Source organism: Diuraphis noxia, unplaced genomic scaffold (assembly GCF_037042655.1).
Source record: "Diuraphis noxia isolate RWA-SAM2 unplaced genomic scaffold, SU_Dnox_SAM2 contig0003, whole genome shotgun sequence".
In the NCBI taxonomy this organism is placed as follows: Eukaryota; Metazoa; Arthropoda; class Insecta; order Hemiptera; family Aphididae; genus Diuraphis; species Diuraphis noxia.
In genome coordinates this window covers 66,357,810-66,379,342 of record NW_028301713.1, presented here as the reverse complement: position 1 = coordinate 66,379,342, position 21,533 = coordinate 66,357,810, and the positions used below count along the sequence as shown (strand labels likewise).

The window sequence follows — 21,533 nt, the reverse complement described above, 5'->3', positions numbered from 1 at the left end:
CTATACAAAATACAACCTCTTACTTCAACGTTTGCGTATAAAAACTACATTATAATATTATATTGTGTATATGATCGTATGTAATACAATTGTAATTGATTAGGTAGGTATACTGTAGGATTTTGATAAACAAAAAATTATACATATGGTTAATTTATATATAATAAAAAGAATAAAAATCGTGAATACAATTAAGTATAATATTCAATGTTCAATAACTACTAAACAATTTTTAATATAAAAAAAATAAATTTTAATAAAAAAAAAATACTCAATGTGGCTGGGCAGCGGACACAAAATTAAAATTGCATATTAAAAAATCACTGCTAAAACTATAAATTATAATATTATAAATTAAATATTCAAGTATTTTGACTCAGCCAAAAAAAAATTATTGACACTTCAAATAATAAATTATCAGAAAAATCGAAAATTTCAGTTGTTAATAAATAGCTCAAAAAAGTCGAAAAATTTTGAAAATTGAATCATGTAAAGAAAATGGCAATCTAAATAACTGGTGAAATTTTCAAGTATCTACGAATTACACTTTTTGAATAATAACAAATGTTTAAAATCGGTTGAGGACAAATTGTTATCGTTACGCAATTTCGTAAAAATTTAAAATTCAAACGCTCATAACATTTTTCCTATAATGACGCTTCGAGTTTTCTCTATAGCTACTTGAAGGAAAACTTATGGAAAACTTAGTGTTGAATTTTTTTATCCTTAGATATAAACTCAAAAATTTTATGATTTTTCAACTTCAAAATTACTTGCAAATTTTGATTTTGGCATATTTCGTAAAAATTTTAACTATTAACGCTTATAAAAAAAAAAATTGTGACTTACGATTTTCGATTTTATTTAATTACAATAAGAACCACTCATAAGGAACCTTTTAATACATTTTCAAGTTTTTTGGCCATCGGAAACCACCGCCGAAGTTTGAATCTAAAGCATTATTTCGACTTGTTATGCTGTACACAGACACAAAAAAAAAAACAAAAAAAAAAAACAACAATCATTGTAAAATCAATACATTCATCGACTCATCACTCCGTTCAAAATCTAAAATGAAACCTCTACGACAGTATAACAAGTAACAACTGTAGATTGTACATTAATAGTTTGGTATAACCACGACATGTTTCACTTTTATGACCTCTGCTTGCACAGAATTGCTTTTTTATTTATTTATTGACATTTGAAATTTCATATTTTTTTAGTTTTTTATTTTATAAATGACAAATGTCAATAAAATTGTATTCATTTGGTCAAATAACTTAAAAATGTAGTACAAGGTTCTCCATAAGTTGATATAATAGCAGTTGGAAAACATTAAAAATACAGAAGCACGTTTTATTTTATAACCATTTAACGTTAAATTTAAATTTAAAATTTCGACAAAATTTATTTAATTTTAAATTTTAAAATTATTCAATTGTTAAAAATATATAAAATGTTTAACTTTAATAGCTAAAAAATTAAAATTTAAAACAAGGTCCACGTAAGTGGTTAATTCTGTAATAAAAAACCTAAAACCTATAAAACATAGTTTTTTTAAGTTCAAATTTGCATGATATTTTAAATAACCAATAGTCCAAGAATAACGATATTTTAGTTATATTGTAGTAATATAAAAATATTACTCATGGGTATTTGAAATTTCAAGAAATAACTTTATATTATAATTATTATAATAGTTAATGTCGTTAATGATTTACATTAATACTTTGTAATAAATTTATTGTACATAGGAACTATGAACGACTGAATGGGTCGGGTACATAATGAATCTGATTTGATTAATTGGGAATTTATTTTATAGGTACCTACATTTTTTTTAAAAATAATAACAATAGAATTAATATAGTATAAAACATCCTAGACTGACAAATCGTCTCCGCTCGGTTTTTCGTATGCACTTCGGATGCACCGCCATTTTTCACCACAGTTGAGCTGTATAAAGTCAATATATATTTTTAAAAACCTGAAAATCCATTCTCTAACAGTTAAGACTAAACAACATTTAATTATTAAAACAACAAATTTTTATTTAATAAAATAAAATTGTAATAATTACTATTACAATAAACAGTTTAAAATCAGTTTTTTTTTATATTAGGTACTTACTATTACTATTAGATTTTGTTATTTTAAATTTGTAATATTATACAAAACTTAAGTAAAATGAAACACAAAATTATGTTGTTATGAATTACCTAAAAAGTTTCCCTTGAAAAGTTAAAAAGAAAAAGAATTTTTATATTCGATTAAAAAATCGAAGCCCCTTTTATGTATACTATTTTCAATGATAGGAAAATCATTAAAAATATTAAAAATAGTACGTTATTTTCATACTGTACTACAACAGCAGCTGCCCGCTGTAGAAGCTTGAGGTGGCAACCGATTCTGTTGCCTACCTTGCTATCAAAGTGTACACGAAATTACACACTCACACACATAAACAATCATTTGAACTGCGCATGCGCTTTGCTAGTTGGGCGGCAATAAAATAATATTTTCGCCTCCTTCAGTGATAAGGATCAACCTCGCGGCTTATCACAGTGACACATTCACAAAACTGCTCATTTTCAATTATTATCAAAATAAATCGTATTTCTCTATGCGTAAAAGTAAATAATTATGAAAATTGAAAATGTATAGTTATTAGTTATTAGTTACTATAATAATTAATATTGTATGTTGTATTAATCATTAGTGATTAGTCCCTAAGCAATTATTTATAAGTTATCAATTATGAGTATAAGTATAATAATTCTATAGGGCGAAGCCCCCCACGGGTCACTTATGTGAAGTTATTTATCGCCTCCCCAGAAAATTATTGCCAAAACCGCCACTGGGTACATTGGTAGTACATACGGCCTGTAAAAAAAGAAAAAAACAGCCCTGGTGTCCCTGAATACGGCACTCATACTCACAATTAATAATAATGTTCAACTGATCAATTTATTGTTATACCTTCAGTATACTAATTCAAATAATTAAAATTCGCAAAAATGTACATTTTAAATTTGTATTTATTACTATAATAAATTATTATCAACTTAGCATTTACATATTCATAAAAATCATAACTTAAGTAAATTACTTACCTTTGTATTGCTCATTTTTAGAAAAAAACTTATAAAAAGTTCTAACAGCTACGTCCAAAATGCTTAAATTTAACCAAAATCATAAATTTAATTTATAAGCGTCTATCTCACTACATTAGCGTTTTGCAAATGAATGAAAATATTATCTGTTCTGTGACTCGTGGTTTTACCATTTAACTAATGAAAATAATACGGTATATAAAATATATGTATAAAACTATGTTATGAGAATATTGAGCTATTTACAAAGTAATCGATAAAAATAACTCTTATATCGGCTTGTTCAGCGGACTGAATGCGTTGTACTAAAAATAGCATATAAATTATATGACACGATAAATATAACATAGATAATGTGATTTATAATAATAAATTAGTAAATTACTCATAATATTATGATATCATTAAAAATATGATGCTTACCAAATTATAATGTTGTATACTTGTGTGCCATCACTGCCATCCATCGCACAACAGGATGCGTAAAATATAAGTACTACCTACTACAACTCTTATTACTTTATTATAATTTAGTTTTAGCAGTGATTTTTTAATATGCAATTTTAGTTTTGTGTCCGCTGCCCAGCCACATTGAGTATTTTTTTTTTTTTATTAAAATTTATTTGTTTTATATTAAAAATTGTTTAGTAGTTATTGAACATTGAATATTATACTTAATTGTATTTACGATTTTTATTCTTTTTATTATATATAAATTAACCATATGTATAATTTTTTGTTTATCAAAATCCTACAGTATACCTACCTAATCAATTACAATTGTATTACATACGATCATATACACAATATAATATTATAATGTAGTTTTTATACGCAAACGTTGAAGTAAGAGGTTGTATAGGTATATATGCCGATAGCTTCCGACGCACGTATAGGTACACCATTGAACACTCAAAATAATTAAAATATAACACTTTATTACTGTTTTAACCAACAATGTCAGAATGACCCCAACAAGTGATCACCATGATCTACATTTGTCTACTCTTACAGCTATTATAAAATATTATCTTAAAACGTGGCTTCTATTTTGCTTCAAGTATTAAAACATAAAATTAAAAGTTGTTACTCATAACGTAAATGTTACATTACTAAAAAAAACTATCCACATTGAATTGAAAATTCATGGGCACTATAAGTTACCTAATATTTTTTTTAGATTGACGATAGTTGATAATGTGATGTTAAATATTTCTACGATCGGGCGAAATTGGCCGATAGAAGCTGCGTGAAGTTTGCTTCTATAATTTTAAGATTTAGATTTTTCGATAAAGTGTACGTAGTTTTTTTGATGATGGTTATACACACTTATAAATATTTTACATATGCCTACTGCGTAATATTATACAATATATTATTATACCTTACTTAACGTAACCTAACTGTATTATTTGCAGCATCATTTCAGTTACTCTTCGCTTAATTTCTCAATAAATATATACAGTAATAGAATATTTTATTTTCTATATATATTTAAATGTCAGAGAAAATTTAACACATTTTAAAATATTTCATTTATAAAGAAATTAAAAAAAAAATAAATTATCAAAAGATATGCATTTTTTTATTATGTTTATTAAACAGTTAGTTAAACCCTACAAAGTGGGGGGGGGGGCACGTGAAGCTGCCCCCCCCATCGAAAAAATTGTTTGCTGGTAAAAATTTTAGGTCCCAAATTTCGAAAACAAGGTTCCAATTAGTTCCAAATTAGTTCCAAAATATTGGCGCAGGTTTGAGGTCGATACGACAAAGTGGGGGGGCCGCGTGAAGTTGGCCCCCCCAACCGAAAAAATTCTGTGCTGGTTAAAATTTGAGGTTCCAAATTTCGAAAACAAGGTTCCAATTAGTTCCAAATTAGTTCCAAAATATTGGCGAAGGTTTGAGGTCGATACGACAAAGTGGGGGGGCCGCGTGAAGTTGGCCCCCCCAACCGAAAAAATTCTGTGCCGGTTAAAATTTGAGGTTCCAAATTTCGAAAACAAGGTTCCAATTAGTTCCAAATTAGTTCCAAAATATTGGCGAAGGTTCGAGGTCGATACGACAAAGTGGGGGGGGCCGCGTGAAGTTGGCCCCCCCAACCGAAAAAATTGTTTGCTGGTTAAAATTTGAGGTTCCAAATTTCGAAAACAAGGTTCCAATTAGTTCCAAATTGGTTCCAAAATATTGGCGAAGGTTCGAGGTCGATACGACAAAGTGGGGGGGCCAACTTCACGCACGTAAATTATATACAGAATTTCAAATCAATGTCCTATACAATCAGCACGATGGCTGCTATTGAAGTTATTACTGTTTCGACCACATGCAATTATACGCTGTACGGCGTGGGTAAAACAATTCTACTGTGTCACTTGTTTACCGTTCACGCAACGGTATATATTATTAATATTATTATTATGTTCGTCTGTTGTGTAATAATAATAGTGACTATTTAAAAAAAAAATTATATCTCGTTTTATAATTGTAGCACAATTCAACAGGCGTCCGATTAATTATTGTCGTGTGCGTAATATAATAAGCGAATAACGAGAGTTTGTATATGACATAATATGTATGTGTATACTGTATATGTATGTACGTTCGGTCAGTTGATGGTTTTCTAACGCACACAAAGTTTTCATTTTTTAATAAGAAACAATAAAGTTCACATATAATATTATATATAATCATATATGCATGACTGTAGTATAAAACAAATCGTACTCGCCGGAAAGTCGTCGTCAAAGTGTCGTATCGTAAACCTACTAATAATGTGTATTGTAAAGTGTGTGTTTTTTAGTCGCTCGTGATTGTGAACGTCGTAAGTAAATCTTATTGTAGCAGACTAGTCCGTGGACGAGTAATATCGTTTGCCAAGGGTGCCTTTAGAATTATTAGACTACTAGGCTAACTGTTGGCATTCCACATAACATTGGCTATAGGATTGTTTCGTTGGCACATATGTGTGAAGTCATTAAAGTCTATTTTAAATTTCTTTCGTGAAAATATTTTGTTTAGTAGGTATACAATTAATATTATAATGTAACAGAATGTCTGACGAAAATATTTTTAAACTAGAAGTTATGCAAAACAATTTACAGTTGATAAAATTAAAACTAGAATTTTTTTTTTTTTTTAATTATTAACTAAACTCTCGGCGACAATTGCCATTGGATGATATTTATACGATTTTAAATTACATATAACTTATATGTAACAATAGTTTAGTAGGTGACAATGTAAAAATTATAACTTGTTCCTCTAGAAGGTAAGTTTATATTATATCATGTTGGCTGTTGTCCTCTATTGAGAAGGTTGGCGGCGGCGGCGATGATGAAGTCGATTGCGAGGCGATGAACATATTTTATTATTTTTATATTATTTTGTATAATAGAAACCTAAACTCGGTTAATACAATTGTTATACCCGCATATAATATCAAATATGCATCACACATTCACACTAAGTTCACTACTATAGGTAGATAAATGGCGGCAAAGTGTATATTATTATTCTCTTCAAATGATTATCTTTAGGTTTTCAGTGGGAAAAGCCCGTTTTTCATCTCGTTTTCGACCTGTCAGTTGTTGTAATATTGCGTTTTTATCCTCCGAATATATCAAAGTCTTTACACAAAGCCGTCAGCTGTAATTTCGCATAAGAAATGTTTGCCTTACAACTCGGAACATATTTGTATCTGCGAATAACACGTCAATTATGACATCCGAACGTTTTCGGATCAACCGCACATCACTTGAATATTTTCGCAACTCTGACGGTTCGCATCAGTGCGCATTGTCACCCCATCAGGCGTGTGTGTCACATTCAAAACTATTACGCCTATAATAATAATAGGTTATACGATTGTAAGTGCAAAAGTGAGAACACTGATTTTTATTTTATTTTTTTGTGTAATATTATTCATTATAGTTCGCGTCTATACCTACTGCAGCAGACGATACAAGCAATAATTATTATTACAACGACTGAGCTGTGCAAGTATTATGATATGATATTGCGCCTGCTTTATCGCAGTAATATAATATAATAAGTAATATATGAAGCGTATAATTATACGTCTCGACAGATGTTTTTATATAGGTACGATTGCGAATAATTATTTTACCCACACTAGCTGTTTAATAGATATATATTTGGGTGTGTTCCATCGTTTGAGTATACTATATATATACCTAATAATAATAATAAGTGTACACCTATTATACCTATGTCGGGCTATATGTATGATGGCATATTATTTAAACCTACGCCCCACGAAAATCCTTTGAAATGACATTACAGTGGGCGTCGACGAACTGCAAAATATTAAACCGGAAATAATAATAATAATATTGGAGGGATTGCTGCTAACTGTGTTTGTCGGGTAGTTAGGTCCTAAGCAAACTTCGTAAGCAGCCGAACGCACAACGACCGTCGTTTAAGTGTTTTAATGCTACACACACACACACACACACACATATATATAATATATAGATTCGATTTAATTCCGTGTAGGTATATACTGTTTGGCAGTTCCTCTTGCAGCGGCGGCTTAGTTTTAACGGGATGGTGTAGGAAAGGGGGAGGGAGGAGGGGTATAACTTGCTTAGAAGTTTCAGTTTCCCCTCCGGAGTCTGGACATTGAATTATTTTTTTATCGTATTCTATTCCTCCCTCCACTTTCAACACCCTTATGGTTGCAGCTTTGCAGGAGACGAAAGTTAGTCTTAAGATGACCAGTTATGATTGCAGTGGCGTGCAGATTGCCGTGAACATGTGCACAAGTATATATTTACCATAATATATAGTTCTCTGTTTGGAACATATAAAATAGAAATAATATTATGGGATCGCAATATATAATTTTGATATATTAGCGAGATGTAAAACGTTTGGATGCTCAAAAACGAGGTTGACCGGGTTTTCCAGAAATACGTTATTCGCACTATACATACGTCATAGGTTTTGTCATCATCGCCTGTTGTCGTTATGATATCAAGATATCCTTAACCCGATAAATATTTTATGAATGTCTATTACGTCGAAAAAATATTCGTGCAACTATTTTTTTTACTATTATTATTATTTATTCGGCAATAAGTTTATCGCCCAAATATGTTACGCAATGTTTTTGTTGTGTTTTTTCTTGCATTCAACTCGGCAGCCCTATCTATGATGCAGCTGATGGAGTCATTTATCTGCATAAAATACGAATCTAGCGTCATTGAGATTATGTAAAACAATAGTTACTCTGTGAGTGTGTGCATCATATATAGGTTCCTATGTACTCAACTGACATAACCGCTTCGATATGTGCACATTATGTAATATGTAAAAAGTGCATATTTCGAGTTACCTAACCTAACAAACATATTATTAGGTATGCAAATATTATTATTTTGTCGTGTATGCGGTGCAAGTGTGTTACGGAATACAATATGATGGTAAATGCGTTAATATATTGTTAATATTAGTTATATATTATTAACATATGTACGTTTATAAATATATTTTTATCATTATTATTATTATTTTTTGTGCATCACCACTCCAACGGGGGAAATAAGATATAGATATAGTTGAACGCAAACGCAAGTCCTCCATATACTACAGATTTTCCTGTTTTTCGACATCTCAATTTGTTGTTATATTAAACTGTGTTGTACGTGTTCTAATATTACTTTGTTTCTTTGCAGACGACTCGCCCACAGATGACCGGTGCAGGAGACGGTCGCGAATGCTGTCTGAGGGAGAAGTGGTGCTACTCGAGTCGGTCGCCCATCACGGTAAACGGTTACCCAACGGCCGGTTTCTCACCATGCACAAACGTAGGCGGAAAAAGCTCACCACCCGATCCTTATCCAACGAGAATGCGCCGGCGCTATTGGACGACATTCACCATGGCCAAGTCCAGGTTAGCATGTTAATCGAGTATTAATAATAGTTATGCAACAATATTATTAAATCGATTTGATTATTCTCATTTCAACAGCGTGTAATGAATTTATTTTTCTAACGAGTTATTTATGACAACGATTTGCATGTTACAAGTATATTAACATGTCTTTGTTGTAAGTTTTAAAGATATGTTTACGATCGATTATTTTGTAGGTATATATTATATAAATCATACCACCTAGGTAATATACATTTTATAGAGACTTTGAATAAGCGTCTACTTCGGCACTAGGTATATATATATATATTTAAATCCACTTTAATTAATTAGGGTATATTATTATGTTATGCTATACAGGAATAACACCTAAGTCTTTAGATGAAGATAGCTTATAGCTTATAGCTAAGAATAGCTGATCGGCTTATAGTTATTTAATGTCGTGTATCTATATACAATTTAAATTAATTAAATAATTAACAATATTGTATACCTAAACCAGTGAAATTTTAAATTTAAATTTAACAATATCATTTTTAGAGTTTTGTTAGAAAATATTACGTGTACAAATAATAATCATATTTTGGGTCCAATCAGGAATCATATATACATATTTAGTTAACGGGCGGTTTTGATTGATTATCACGAATATAAATGTAAAAAATTAAATTAAATTAAATTCATTTTCAATTCAAAGAACTTATATTTGTTTAATTAAGGTTGCTTACGTGGATACAAATTAACATGTGGGTACTCGTCATAACTATTGACTATTCTACGCCACCTAAACATTGAGCTTAGTTTAAAAAACGGACAACTTACTAATATGTTTAATACAATTAACATGGATAACATAATATTATAATCATTGTACAAATATAATGTGTGCGTGTACTATACATATTATATATCGTAATTGTTGTTCCAAATTTTTAATCCTACGCACCTTATTATTTATTTACTATAAAATATGTATTACAATATATTTTTAAACTCTTTTAATATTCACATGAATGTGTGTTGTCGTATTTGCATTGATTTATTTCGTTTAATAAAAAAAAATATATATAGAAATAAGAAGTACAAGGATAATAATAATATGCTTATTTCACATCTGAGTGTAATAAAAACATGTGAATATTTAATTAGCTAACAAAATGTATGTCAACGTTATACGTTCTATTCAAAATTTAACCATTTCCATGAAACTGTACGGACGATGAAAGTGTAGTATAAATAGATAAATATTACTATAATAATACAAATATATGGAATAAATTATATACCATTCGGTTTATCATACGAGTTAATGCACCGTCTATAATATTATACTGTTTACCTGTTTAATTTTTTTTAATGTTTTGAATAATATAATTAGTAGTAAAATTGTGTAGCTTATAATATTCATAATGTGGTTGCTAGATAGTTTTGAATAATTTAGTATCATTATAATATTGTGACGTCAGGCGTATAAGTGATCTATAATATAACAGACTAATCGACCTAGTAACGCCGTTACTGTTTTATTGACGTCAACATTATATATTATGATTTTATTTAAATACTAGATAAATATAAAATTGTTTTCAAATATCCAATTATAACATAATTTTTTTAAGTATCGGATTATTACACAATACACACTCAATATTACAATTATGAGTAAGAATTTAAAAAAAAAAATCTATTAATTTAAACATCCAGACAGGTATAATATCAAAGTAGGCTTAAAAGATTTTTAAACGTATCATTAAAATTCAAAGTTTAAATTATGGTGTATAAGTCCTGTGATTTGTGTAATATTTCATTAATTGTATGCAAAAATAAATGTTTTTTGTTTAAAAATAAAAACTTCAGTTAAAAATTGTTAGGAAAAATATAATTACTAAAAAAAAAATACTAAAGAAAAAAACCTTAAATTTATAAATTTTTAATGTTACATTTATTTTATTTTACTGTTAAGATTCTATATAATTAATTATAATATTGTTGGTATTTTATTATGTTGCTGCATATTAATATATTATACATAATGAACACATGCACATCAAGTAAAAATGTTTTATTGCTGTATTAATAGGTACCGCATGCAATAACATTCATCTAACATAATTTATACTAAATACCGTTTACCTATGGATTACTGGAGATCAATAGTTTTAATAACTTCCCCGGGTTTCGTTTATATAGGTCATACGACAATATAAGTTATTGGGAACGCCCAAAGGAGTTCACGTGATTTCCTGTCAATTTCGTACGGATCAAAGGAATTTGTTCGCCCTTTGATGTTCGTGGTATAATCCAATATTACTTCGATTCAAAGCCCCAACTGTCTTTTCCTGTCCCACTGTATGAGATTATGGTGCCTTTTGAGGACGAAACCGCCCTGAAGGCTTGTTTACCGACGATTTGATTTTGGAGCACTAAATATAATATGTATTTTAGCGACCGCTATAATAGAATTTCCCTTAAAATAATATATATATAGCCATCTATATATTTTTGTCTTAGTATTTATGTAAGCTGTGCACACAATCCGTTTCACTAAAAACATATTTTATTTTTTAAATATTTATTTAACTGATGCGATTATCAGTAGTAAAGCTTAAACACTAATCTATAATAGTTAACAGAAAAACAAAATCTTTAATTTACCAAGTAATACAATAATTACTTAGGTAAATTACGAACTAAATAAAGTGAAATATTCATTACCTGAACAGTGAACGTATTATATAATCAGTTGGATGGTTTCTTGCATAGTTTGTATTACGAATAATAGGAACGAAAAAATAGTAACGTCTTGTGAAACAAAAAGATAGATTTGTGATATTTATAAGATTAGTGGAAAATGTTGCAATTATTGTTGAACACAATTCAAAACACAAAAATGTATCATCAGTGTATATCTGCAGTGCGTTAGTTGAAGAATCTACATCAAAGTACGTTACTTTATTTAACTAATTTAACCATGTCAAGAGGCAAATTCTTAATTTATTTATCAATATGGCATCCATGTTATTCAAAAACAAAATATTTATGAGGACGTCACACCCGCATGTGTTGTTTCTGTCCTACAAGCGCGTAATTTACCAAATTTTACGCTTAGCAGTCAATTTAATTCCATTAGTTTAAAATTTAGAGTGAATTGACCTCATAAAAATTAAAAGTACCTCGTAGGTTTTTTATTATATTTTAATTTTAAAGCGATAGTTAGAGTAGAGATGAGAAGTAATAGGATTTGCATATTTTTTTCTATATCTCCTATTTATAGCTAGGTGAGCTAAAAATCTGTTCTATTACCTAATGAATTGAAATTTGATGTTTAAATTTTGCATATTTTTGCATATATTGGTAGTTTTCTTAAAAGTTGTATATTCATGTTTTTTTGTGCATAAAAATGAATATTTAGTAAAATTATTTATGATTTAATTGAATTTTATATGTTTGTAGTCAATAACCAATATAACATTTAATAGTATATAAAAGTAAATTTAGGATTAGTATCATTTATTGGATAAATCACATCTATGGGCGAATTGCCAGAAGACTTAACTTCAGTTGATGTAGAAAGAAGTTTTTCGCGATACAAAAATATTCTTTCGGATAATCGTCGGAGATTGGATGTCGAAAATATTTTTAAAAAACATTGGTGGCTCAATACAACAAATTTACAGGTTAGGTTAGGTTAAAAATTGTATTTTTAATTTTTTAGATTAAATCACCTGACTATAATCAATACACCTACCAATCATTTATTATCTCATATTTATAACTAGTATTAATTTTTTATCACACAGTTAAAAATTATTTATATTTTAATAGAATCAAATTTAATGAAATATTATTTAAATTAATTTATTGTAAACTTGTTTTTTTATTTATAGAAAAAATTGCATATATATATTTTTTGCATATTTTCAAATTTTGATGCATATATCATAATTTTTCCTTGCATATTTTGTCTATTTTAGCTCCTATAAGTTCTCATCCCTAGTTATGAGTATTTTTAAAATTGTAAATTGTTTGTATATCTTAAAATACTCACAATTCGCTTTAAAATTAAAATATAATAAAAAGCCTATGTGATAACCTAGATAATTATATTACCTATATTTTTATAAGAGGTCAGTTCACTCTAAATTTTAAGCTGGCGGAGCTAAATTGAAACTGCTTATCGTAAAATTTGCCATGTTACGCACTTGTAAAACAGAGACACACAGCGGGTGTGGTGTCCTCTTAAGTACACTTTAATTCCATTTAAACAATGGTGATTCGGGATCATAATCAAACATTGCAATTTGGTTAAAGTTTCTTGAGAAGGTCCTGCAATGTTCGTTGATCAGATGATAAATTGGACATGATGCGTTATGTTCTGCAATATCACCACACATATTATATGTATTTGTTATAGAATCGTTTTGAAAAAAAAACACATTTCGTATTATGTATGGAAAAAATTATATTCAATATAATATTTTATACCGTCGAGAGGTTTTCTATAACAGATACTGTGTAAGGGAAACGGTGAGACGTTTTCTACAACCCGTGGTGCTTTTTTCAATGTACCGCTATTCCTACACAATTTTACATGATTTAGCAACCAATAGACGATGATAATATCTAATTTGGTCGGTTTATTCGAACTCAACGTGATTGCCATTTATGCGACGCATTTTGTTATATAGTTTGACATAATAATTTGGATGAATGTTCTCGAAACGAGGTATACATGACGTTGTTTATCGCAATCATTTTGCAGTGTGCTCCTTCGCCCGTCACTGACGGCTCGTGCTTGATCGTCTCTTTTTCCCATCCGCCAACAGCACAGCATATTTTATTCTATAACAGTTGTATAATAATATATTAATTAACATTCATTTGAAAACATTTCGTAGATAATTCAAAATATCTATAATTAACTGTTGTCTTAAACAACCCCGGTCGTTTTTGATTAATCATGTAATTAATTATAACCACATGCCCATATTACAGGGTGCAGTGCGGGTTGGCTGCCGTCGCCCACCCACTCTCCCTGCCACAACAACCGCCACCACCACCACCACCAACGAGAACGCACACACACACACACATGTTATCATCTAAGTATAACTACACTATGATGGTTACACGTGTGTCTCTACTCATGTGTGCAATGATTGGTGGGGCGGGAAGAAAGAGGGTCGTATGCCAATTACACAAGTGAAATTTCATCATCCGTTACACCGTGGCTATTATAAATTAGATTTTCGTTTTCCAGGGCTGCGTGCACTTCATATACTAAAATGAATATAGTATAGGAATACCCAGAATGCCTATAGTGCCTATATATGTATATAGTTTGGTTGTATAAATTATATAACGTCGTCGTTATACATGTATATTGTAGTTAATGTGAGCTATAGCCTATAGGTATTTCGTGTGTGTGTGTGTGTGTGTATATATATATACGGCCGCCGCTGCTTATGGCTTTTACAATAATTTTCAAAACTACCTTCCGACGTACACCGCGGGTGCACCGAAAACTTTGCGCCGAAAACTCGAAACCCGTAACGGCTGTGCCCTGCCGGAAAACGCGTGTACGAGAATGTCTCGCCCATCGAATAACCCAACAAACGCCGTCACCACTGCTCCACCCACCGTGCTCCGGGTAAAAGGTATCCGATGTACGCATTTAGTATGTCGTTTCAACGCCGTGACTAGATACGTTGTACGGTATTTCAACGCTGAAAAATATACCAACTCAGGTCAAACGTCGATCTTTACGAACTCACCGAACGTACCTAAGTATATGGCATTTGGATATCGAACGGTGTTAAAACGCGCGTGTCTGTGAAAATCCAAAATTATGAATAAAAATGCTGCTGAGCTGATTTCACATCGCCCTTCATCTCTGCTCACCCCTGTAGAAATTAAATTTTTAACGTCGTGATTATTATTATTAGTTATGTCATTCGTACGAATTCTTATGCGATACGCATTCCAGCATATTTTTAATATCCATTTGTATAGGAAATCAATGGAAACCCACACATAATCTCAGAAGTGTCATATTCATGATGGGTCACACGAGTTTTATCTGTTCGTCGGCTCATATTTATAAAATCTTGAAAAGTATTTGATTTGTCGAGTCACAAAAAAAAACACTTTAGTACAACTGTTAGGTACATAATATGAAATATTGCACCCTTCGCCATCCCTTAAAAAGAGTGATGAAATTTCATAAGTGCACCGGTACGCTTAAATTATAAATAAGGACCTTCAGAATACCATAATAGATATTATACATATAGTATATGGTATATTATAAAATGTATGTGTCGTCCCAATAAATCCCATTAAATCGAAAAAATAAATAAATACATTTTTGTCCTCTCAAACAAACAACTCTTTTAGTAAATAAAAATATAATTATTCTGTGGACTGAATGTTATACGCAATACGTATATATTATAACTATAATATTAATTACACTCCTATTATTTCATTATTTATATTTATCCGTGATCATTTCTTTTTTTATAAAAGTATTATATTTTTATTTTTGAATAGAATAAAAATATTAAATTATTCTTATTGATATAACTTTTTTAAATAATATTTATGAAGTATAAATATTCAAAAATAGCATAATATCCTGTATATTCTCTCAATCGATGATGCAGCTGTAATGGTAGTGAGGATGATACGGTCTAAAATAGTACCCATCAGCTTAATAACGATGTATATAGTAAATAAAGTATATGTATACATTATACCGTGTGTTCAAATTTAAAGGTAACTGGAAATATTTCGATCGCGTGACCTTTGATTTGATTCGGGATTTTTATACCGAGTGTAGGACTTATAAAAACATCTATTTATGATAAATTCTAGTTTTTAATTATTTTTATCGATGCATGCGCAATAAAAAAAATGTCTTAAATAGGAACCACTATTTTTGATACCATATTGAAACTGCTTTATTTTTTCTGAACAACTTTGATGTTTACATTTTGTTGATATCATCAAAGTTGCCATTTTTATGACGGTCAAAAGTATTTAAATTAGTTAATTCGTAAATATCGCATGTGCCGATAAAAAATAATTAAAAATTAGAATTTATCATAAATAGATGTATTTATAAGTCCTGTACGCGGTATAAAAACACCGAAACAAATTCAAGGTCACGTGATCGAAATATTTCCTGTTACCTATAAAATTGAACACACTGTATACATACTTAATACACTCAGGAACAAAAAACAAATTTAATTCAATTTTTTTTTTAAAGTTAGCATGCTTATATTGTTTATAATAATTTAAATATCCTAAGGGTTTATATGCAGGGTTTCAAGGATGTATAAAGTTCCTATCACATACTTTTACATTTCATCGTGGCCGTTTCTGTATAAAGGCTTATAGCTTTTTCGATTTAATTATTTTACTTTTCTCCTTTCCAAGCACTCGACCATCAGCTGTAATTGAATTTTTCCGTTTAGTTTCTATTCGCGCATTCCTGTTCTGTTCACTGGCGCTGCCATACATTTCTGTATTAATAAATTACATTTATTTGTATTTTGTATTATTATTATTATTGTTTCTAAAGCTATTTCCATTGTCTAGTTAATTGGTTAATTTACCCCTGAAATCGTTTTCCTAATCATATACACAAATCTATATACGATTACATTTTTGTACTAACTTAATACGGTTTTAAACTAAACGAATAAATAGTATGAAATACAAATAACATTACTTATTGTGCTATTTATGTATGTACTATATTATTATTAGCATATTTGAATGTTGCAAAATTCTGATGAAATCAATTCCAATACATTATATTATAATTACCACTGAGATAAACGTTAGTTTAGTAAAAGCACACATTTTTAATATTTTATTATGTCTTGTCATCAATCATCCACAAGTATATTTATGAAAAGAGTTCTGTCTAACCAATAGTTATCAACACTATCTTTGAAATATTATAATCTTTCATTATTATGTTTTGAATGTATGTTCCTAAGCTAACCTTAACTAACTAGTAAACTTTATAAAATATTCTTGATAACACAAGCATTAAAATAATATACTACCTACTCGAACCTTCATCATCAAGTAAATGAAATACTGACTGTATATTATATTTTAATACTTGAATAATAATTATTTATTGGACTCTTCCACGGCAAACCCTCTAATCTATACAGACGCTTCTTAAACCAACCCAGGTATGGTGATTTCTATCATATCCATATATTACAAACTATCAGACCAAAATAGTATCTAAACAGCGGAACATATTGCACCTTTTGTAGAAGTTTACGTAGCTGCTCAACTGCATGATATTAATATCAACATATGTTCAGATTCACTCAGTGCCCTAAATAACCTTAAATTCAACTCACACTCGACCACACTTGCTATTAAAATAAGTAACACCATTGCAAAAGCTAACGAGAGCATACGATTTATATATGCACTAGGTCATTTCGAAATAGATGGCAATGACAATGCTGAAAAAGTAGCTCGTGAATCAGTAAATAACCCTATCACGGAAATACGTGCCCATTCCTCATGTATTGACATCCACAAGAATGTTAATACTTATTGTACCAATTTGTAGGAATCTGAACGGCAGCGGACACTAAATAATAAATTAAGAGAGATAAAAAATACTACCACAAGTATGTGGTAGTATTTTAGTAGCCTAGTCCAGTAGGACTAAACCCAATTTATTCAATCGTAAAGATGAAGTAATTTTAAACAGATTACGGATAGGTTACAGTAAATATCCTATGGACATCTCATACAAAGAGAAAAACCAACACTATGCCAAACTTGTGGAGAACCACTTATAATTAAATACCTCATTGTATACTGTCAAAACCAGTGGAAACCAGAAGTAGCCTAGGAACTCCAGACAGCCTCTTCTAGGCTCTGTGCCCCATTGACGACATCAGCTATAGAATTATTTCATTTCTCAAACATATTGGCATGTATAACTCAATACAGTGTATTATATGTATTTATTGTTATTTATTATTATGAATATATATATATATATATATATATATATATTATTATTATTATTTATAAACATGAATTAAAATATACACATATATATATATATATTTATTGATTTATATTTTATACTGTAATATAATAATATATTTTATATTTAAGTTAAATATTAATCGATTGTAGAAAATGTGCTCAAATGAAAACAGTTATCATATTATCATATTATTTATGTTTGTTCATGGTAGACCTCGGGTATTAATGGTATCGCATGTAGAAGACATATTTTAACAATGGAAAATAATATAAGGATACAATTCATTAGGTATAAATAAACGTACCCAGTTGTTGCTGACTTTCTTGTGATGTCTTCGTGGTAGAAACTTAAATTATTTCTTTAGTATTTCATTCATTAAAAATTTCCTTTCATCCAACTTTTATGTTTTTCAATTATAATGAATTGTTTGAATTTAAGACGCGATTGAAGTAGACCTTTGAACGAGCTTAGATATTATAAGCTTCTTTGAGTAGTTCACCCCTCAGTAACACACTAGACAAAAGGATCGATACAATTTCTAAGTTTCTTTTCTTTAGAACGGTTAAAAAATAAAAATTAGTGGGACAAATGAGATTTATAGACACTGTTCAGAGATTCCTGGATTGAAATTGAAAATTCCTTTATGAACCAATAACCATTTTTACTTATTTTCCTGGTCTATTATGAGCTTTAAAGAACAATCGTTTTACAAATGCTTTGTGAATATCTTTGGGTATAAAAGTAAACGATGATTTGTATTTTAATATTGTTTGTTTAAGAATATTGAAATATTTAACAATCAAATATTGTGAAACTTTAAATATCCAATGTATACAAAAAATATTGATTAAGAGATAACAAATAAATAGTCATAATAATGTTACAGTTCATTATATCGTATTTGAAAAAAATATACTTAATAGCAAATATATATATTATTAAAAATATAAATAGATATTATGAATGTGCTTGATTATGATACATGAATAATAAAATGTATTAATATACTTGAATTTACCAAGAAAAAAAATGAACAATCATAAAATAAAATCCTATATATTAAAGTGTTTCTCTGATATAGTGTACCTCAGCTCACGAGAATTGGAGTCATTTGCTTACTTTGATTTATAAACTGCTAGTTGTATAATCCGACTTCGCCTGTGAAAAAATTTAAAACAAATATAAAATATGGTGCTTTATATATGCAGTTTTGGTTTTACTGCAGTACCGTGGTTCATAAAAAATTCGCCTGTGGACGTATTATATAGTTATAGTACTTGGTGTATTTCCGAACGTAGTAAACTATACTCTAAAATTTCTTGATATCCTTTAAAACAATTTGAAATTTTCATCAAAATCAATTGAGTAGTATTTAAATAGGTATAATATAAGCTATACAAACACACATTCTAATACTAACTCCCATATTTGTTTTAAGATATGATTATTCGAGGCCATAAATACCACGATTTAACGTATTACTCATCAATCCTAGTAACCAAATGACAATAACAACCATATAAAAAAATAAAAATAAAAAATACTAATTTCCACGATAAAATTACTATTCGATTTTCGATTTTCATCGTTAATCTCGAATTCCAAGTCTGAGGCCCTGAACACCTCTTTATAATGCGAATACATTTAATCAAGGCTGACTTAGGCTCCTTTAGCACCGAGTACAAGAATAATTTTGACATAATTTGCCGTCACACATGTCGATTGTATCTTAAGCCGAACATGCATTTAAATTTTTTTTGTACCTACCTGATATCCTTATAAAAAAGAAATGTGTATCTTATATATTCAATATTGTATTATTTGAATAAATAGGTTATATAACTGTATCATTTAGGACTGAATTAATTATTATATAACCGTTTTTGTTTTTTATAATATGCATTACTTTGTGTGTTAAAAAAAAAAATGGCTCAAAACTGTATGCATCTACATGTTTGTACATTATATTTATTACCAACTATTAAGGTTAACTGTTAAAAAACATTAAATTTACGTTACCTCCTAAAATTACAGTAATCTTATACATTTATATAAAATGTATTGCATACTATGTTTTCGACTTTATTATTTTTGAGACTCTTAAGTATTTTCAGTTTGTTCTATTTTTAATAAACATCACTCGTGAAATATCTACGCTCTTAAATTCTTAAATACATTACATAAATTATAATATTATTAAATTTATAGAGCTTCACTGATATTTTAATATTTTTCTACACTAATATGCATACTATTTTTATACATATACGATATACACTATATACGTATTTGTGTTAGAAATATAAATCATAAATGACACATTATATATAATGTACGTGTTGTGTAATTTTTATATACTATTAACTGACATTTATGTTATTTTATTTTATTCACAGTGTGTGCTCAAGCACGTCTGGAAATGGCCGTTCAACGCTTTTGCATTAGACACAGCTACAGGGGGTAAGTAGAAAATACTGTTTTTTTTTTAATATTTTCCCGTTAAAACGATTTTTCACTTACATTGTTTTGAAATAATTATGGAATGTGCATTTTAATATTACCATTGTATTTTTTATGGTGTTTTGAAAATGAAATAAAATTCAATAATGCCCATCTCCTCGAAATATCTTTTTATTTTCATGCTTGTGAACTTTACATAACTATACATAAGCGTCCAGCCAAACATCTGTAAGTCCATCAGCAAATAAAATATTATCAGTGAATAAATTGATTTCCTATATGTATAATAATTGTATATGTTGTGGATATCGAGTGTCAGTAAATAAAGTTTTCCCCCTACACATCCCACAGTGATAACTTAAATTATTCTGATCATACCAAATTGCCTATTTTACACAACGATTCCAATAGTACTTACGGAATTAAATTATACCGCCATATTACACGTTTTTTTAACGTGACAATATGCACATTATGGTTGTAATGTTTGTATATTATAATATAGTATTGTGTTTGGTAGAGTCGCGTAGAGTTTCAGCGTCCAAAACATGACTCATTCCGAAACCATCCCGCAATCCGCTATATATATACCAATTTTTCGTCGTAAAGTTAGACGGTAAACATTTGGAGATTGTTCTGGAACAATCCCTTCGGGGATAACAGCAATCCAGTTGGCTTTTCACACGTTTAACGCCGGCATACGCATTGTACTCACCCGAACATTCTGCAATAATTAAACTATGTATACCTATACCTACTTAACGTTTTCGATGTTTTCTACGCGACAACTGTTTAAACTAAAAAATATGGTATTGGTATGTGTAGTAACAATATTTTTTAGTTATATAATTATGTCAAACGTATTGCTGTCATTCTTTTTTTTTTTAACTAAATTAATTGTTTTGTTTTGTTTTTGTTTTTGTGTAAACACATATTGCACAATACTTTCTCGAGATAAATTAAATTGTTAAATGTATTAGACGTATAAAATATAATTTAGTGCATCCGTTAAAAAACCAAC

At 29.3% G+C, this 21,533-nt stretch overlaps 1 protein-coding gene and 1 long non-coding RNA gene across 6 annotated transcripts in view; one reads left to right on the top strand and one right to left on the bottom strand.

The window, feature by feature from the left end:
- The window catches only part of LOC107164768 (high affinity 3',5'-cyclic-AMP phosphodiesterase 7A-like), a 139,831-nt gene that overhangs the window by 87,455 nt on the left and 30,843 nt on the right, over window positions 1–21,533 (top strand). For all 5 annotated transcript variants that reach the window (XM_089222209.1, XM_089222207.1, XM_089222208.1 and 2 more), the window contains 2 exons: window positions 8,810–9,027; window positions 20,449–20,512. In XM_089222209.1, the coding sequence (XP_089078335.1) occupies window positions 8,810–9,027; window positions 20,449–20,512 (282 nt within the window). The remainder of the gene's footprint in view (window positions 1–8,809; window positions 9,028–20,448; window positions 20,513–21,533) is intronic.
- On the bottom strand, window positions 13,547–21,233 carry LOC149057683 (uncharacterized). The gene is made up of 7 exons (XR_016190743.1): window positions 20,931–21,233; window positions 20,614–20,738; window positions 19,281–19,379; window positions 19,172–19,210; window positions 18,357–18,565; window positions 16,372–16,538; window positions 13,547–13,851 (listed from the first exon to the last, which is right to left on the bottom strand). It is a non-coding gene; the product is annotated as an uncharacterized LOC149057683 (long non-coding RNA).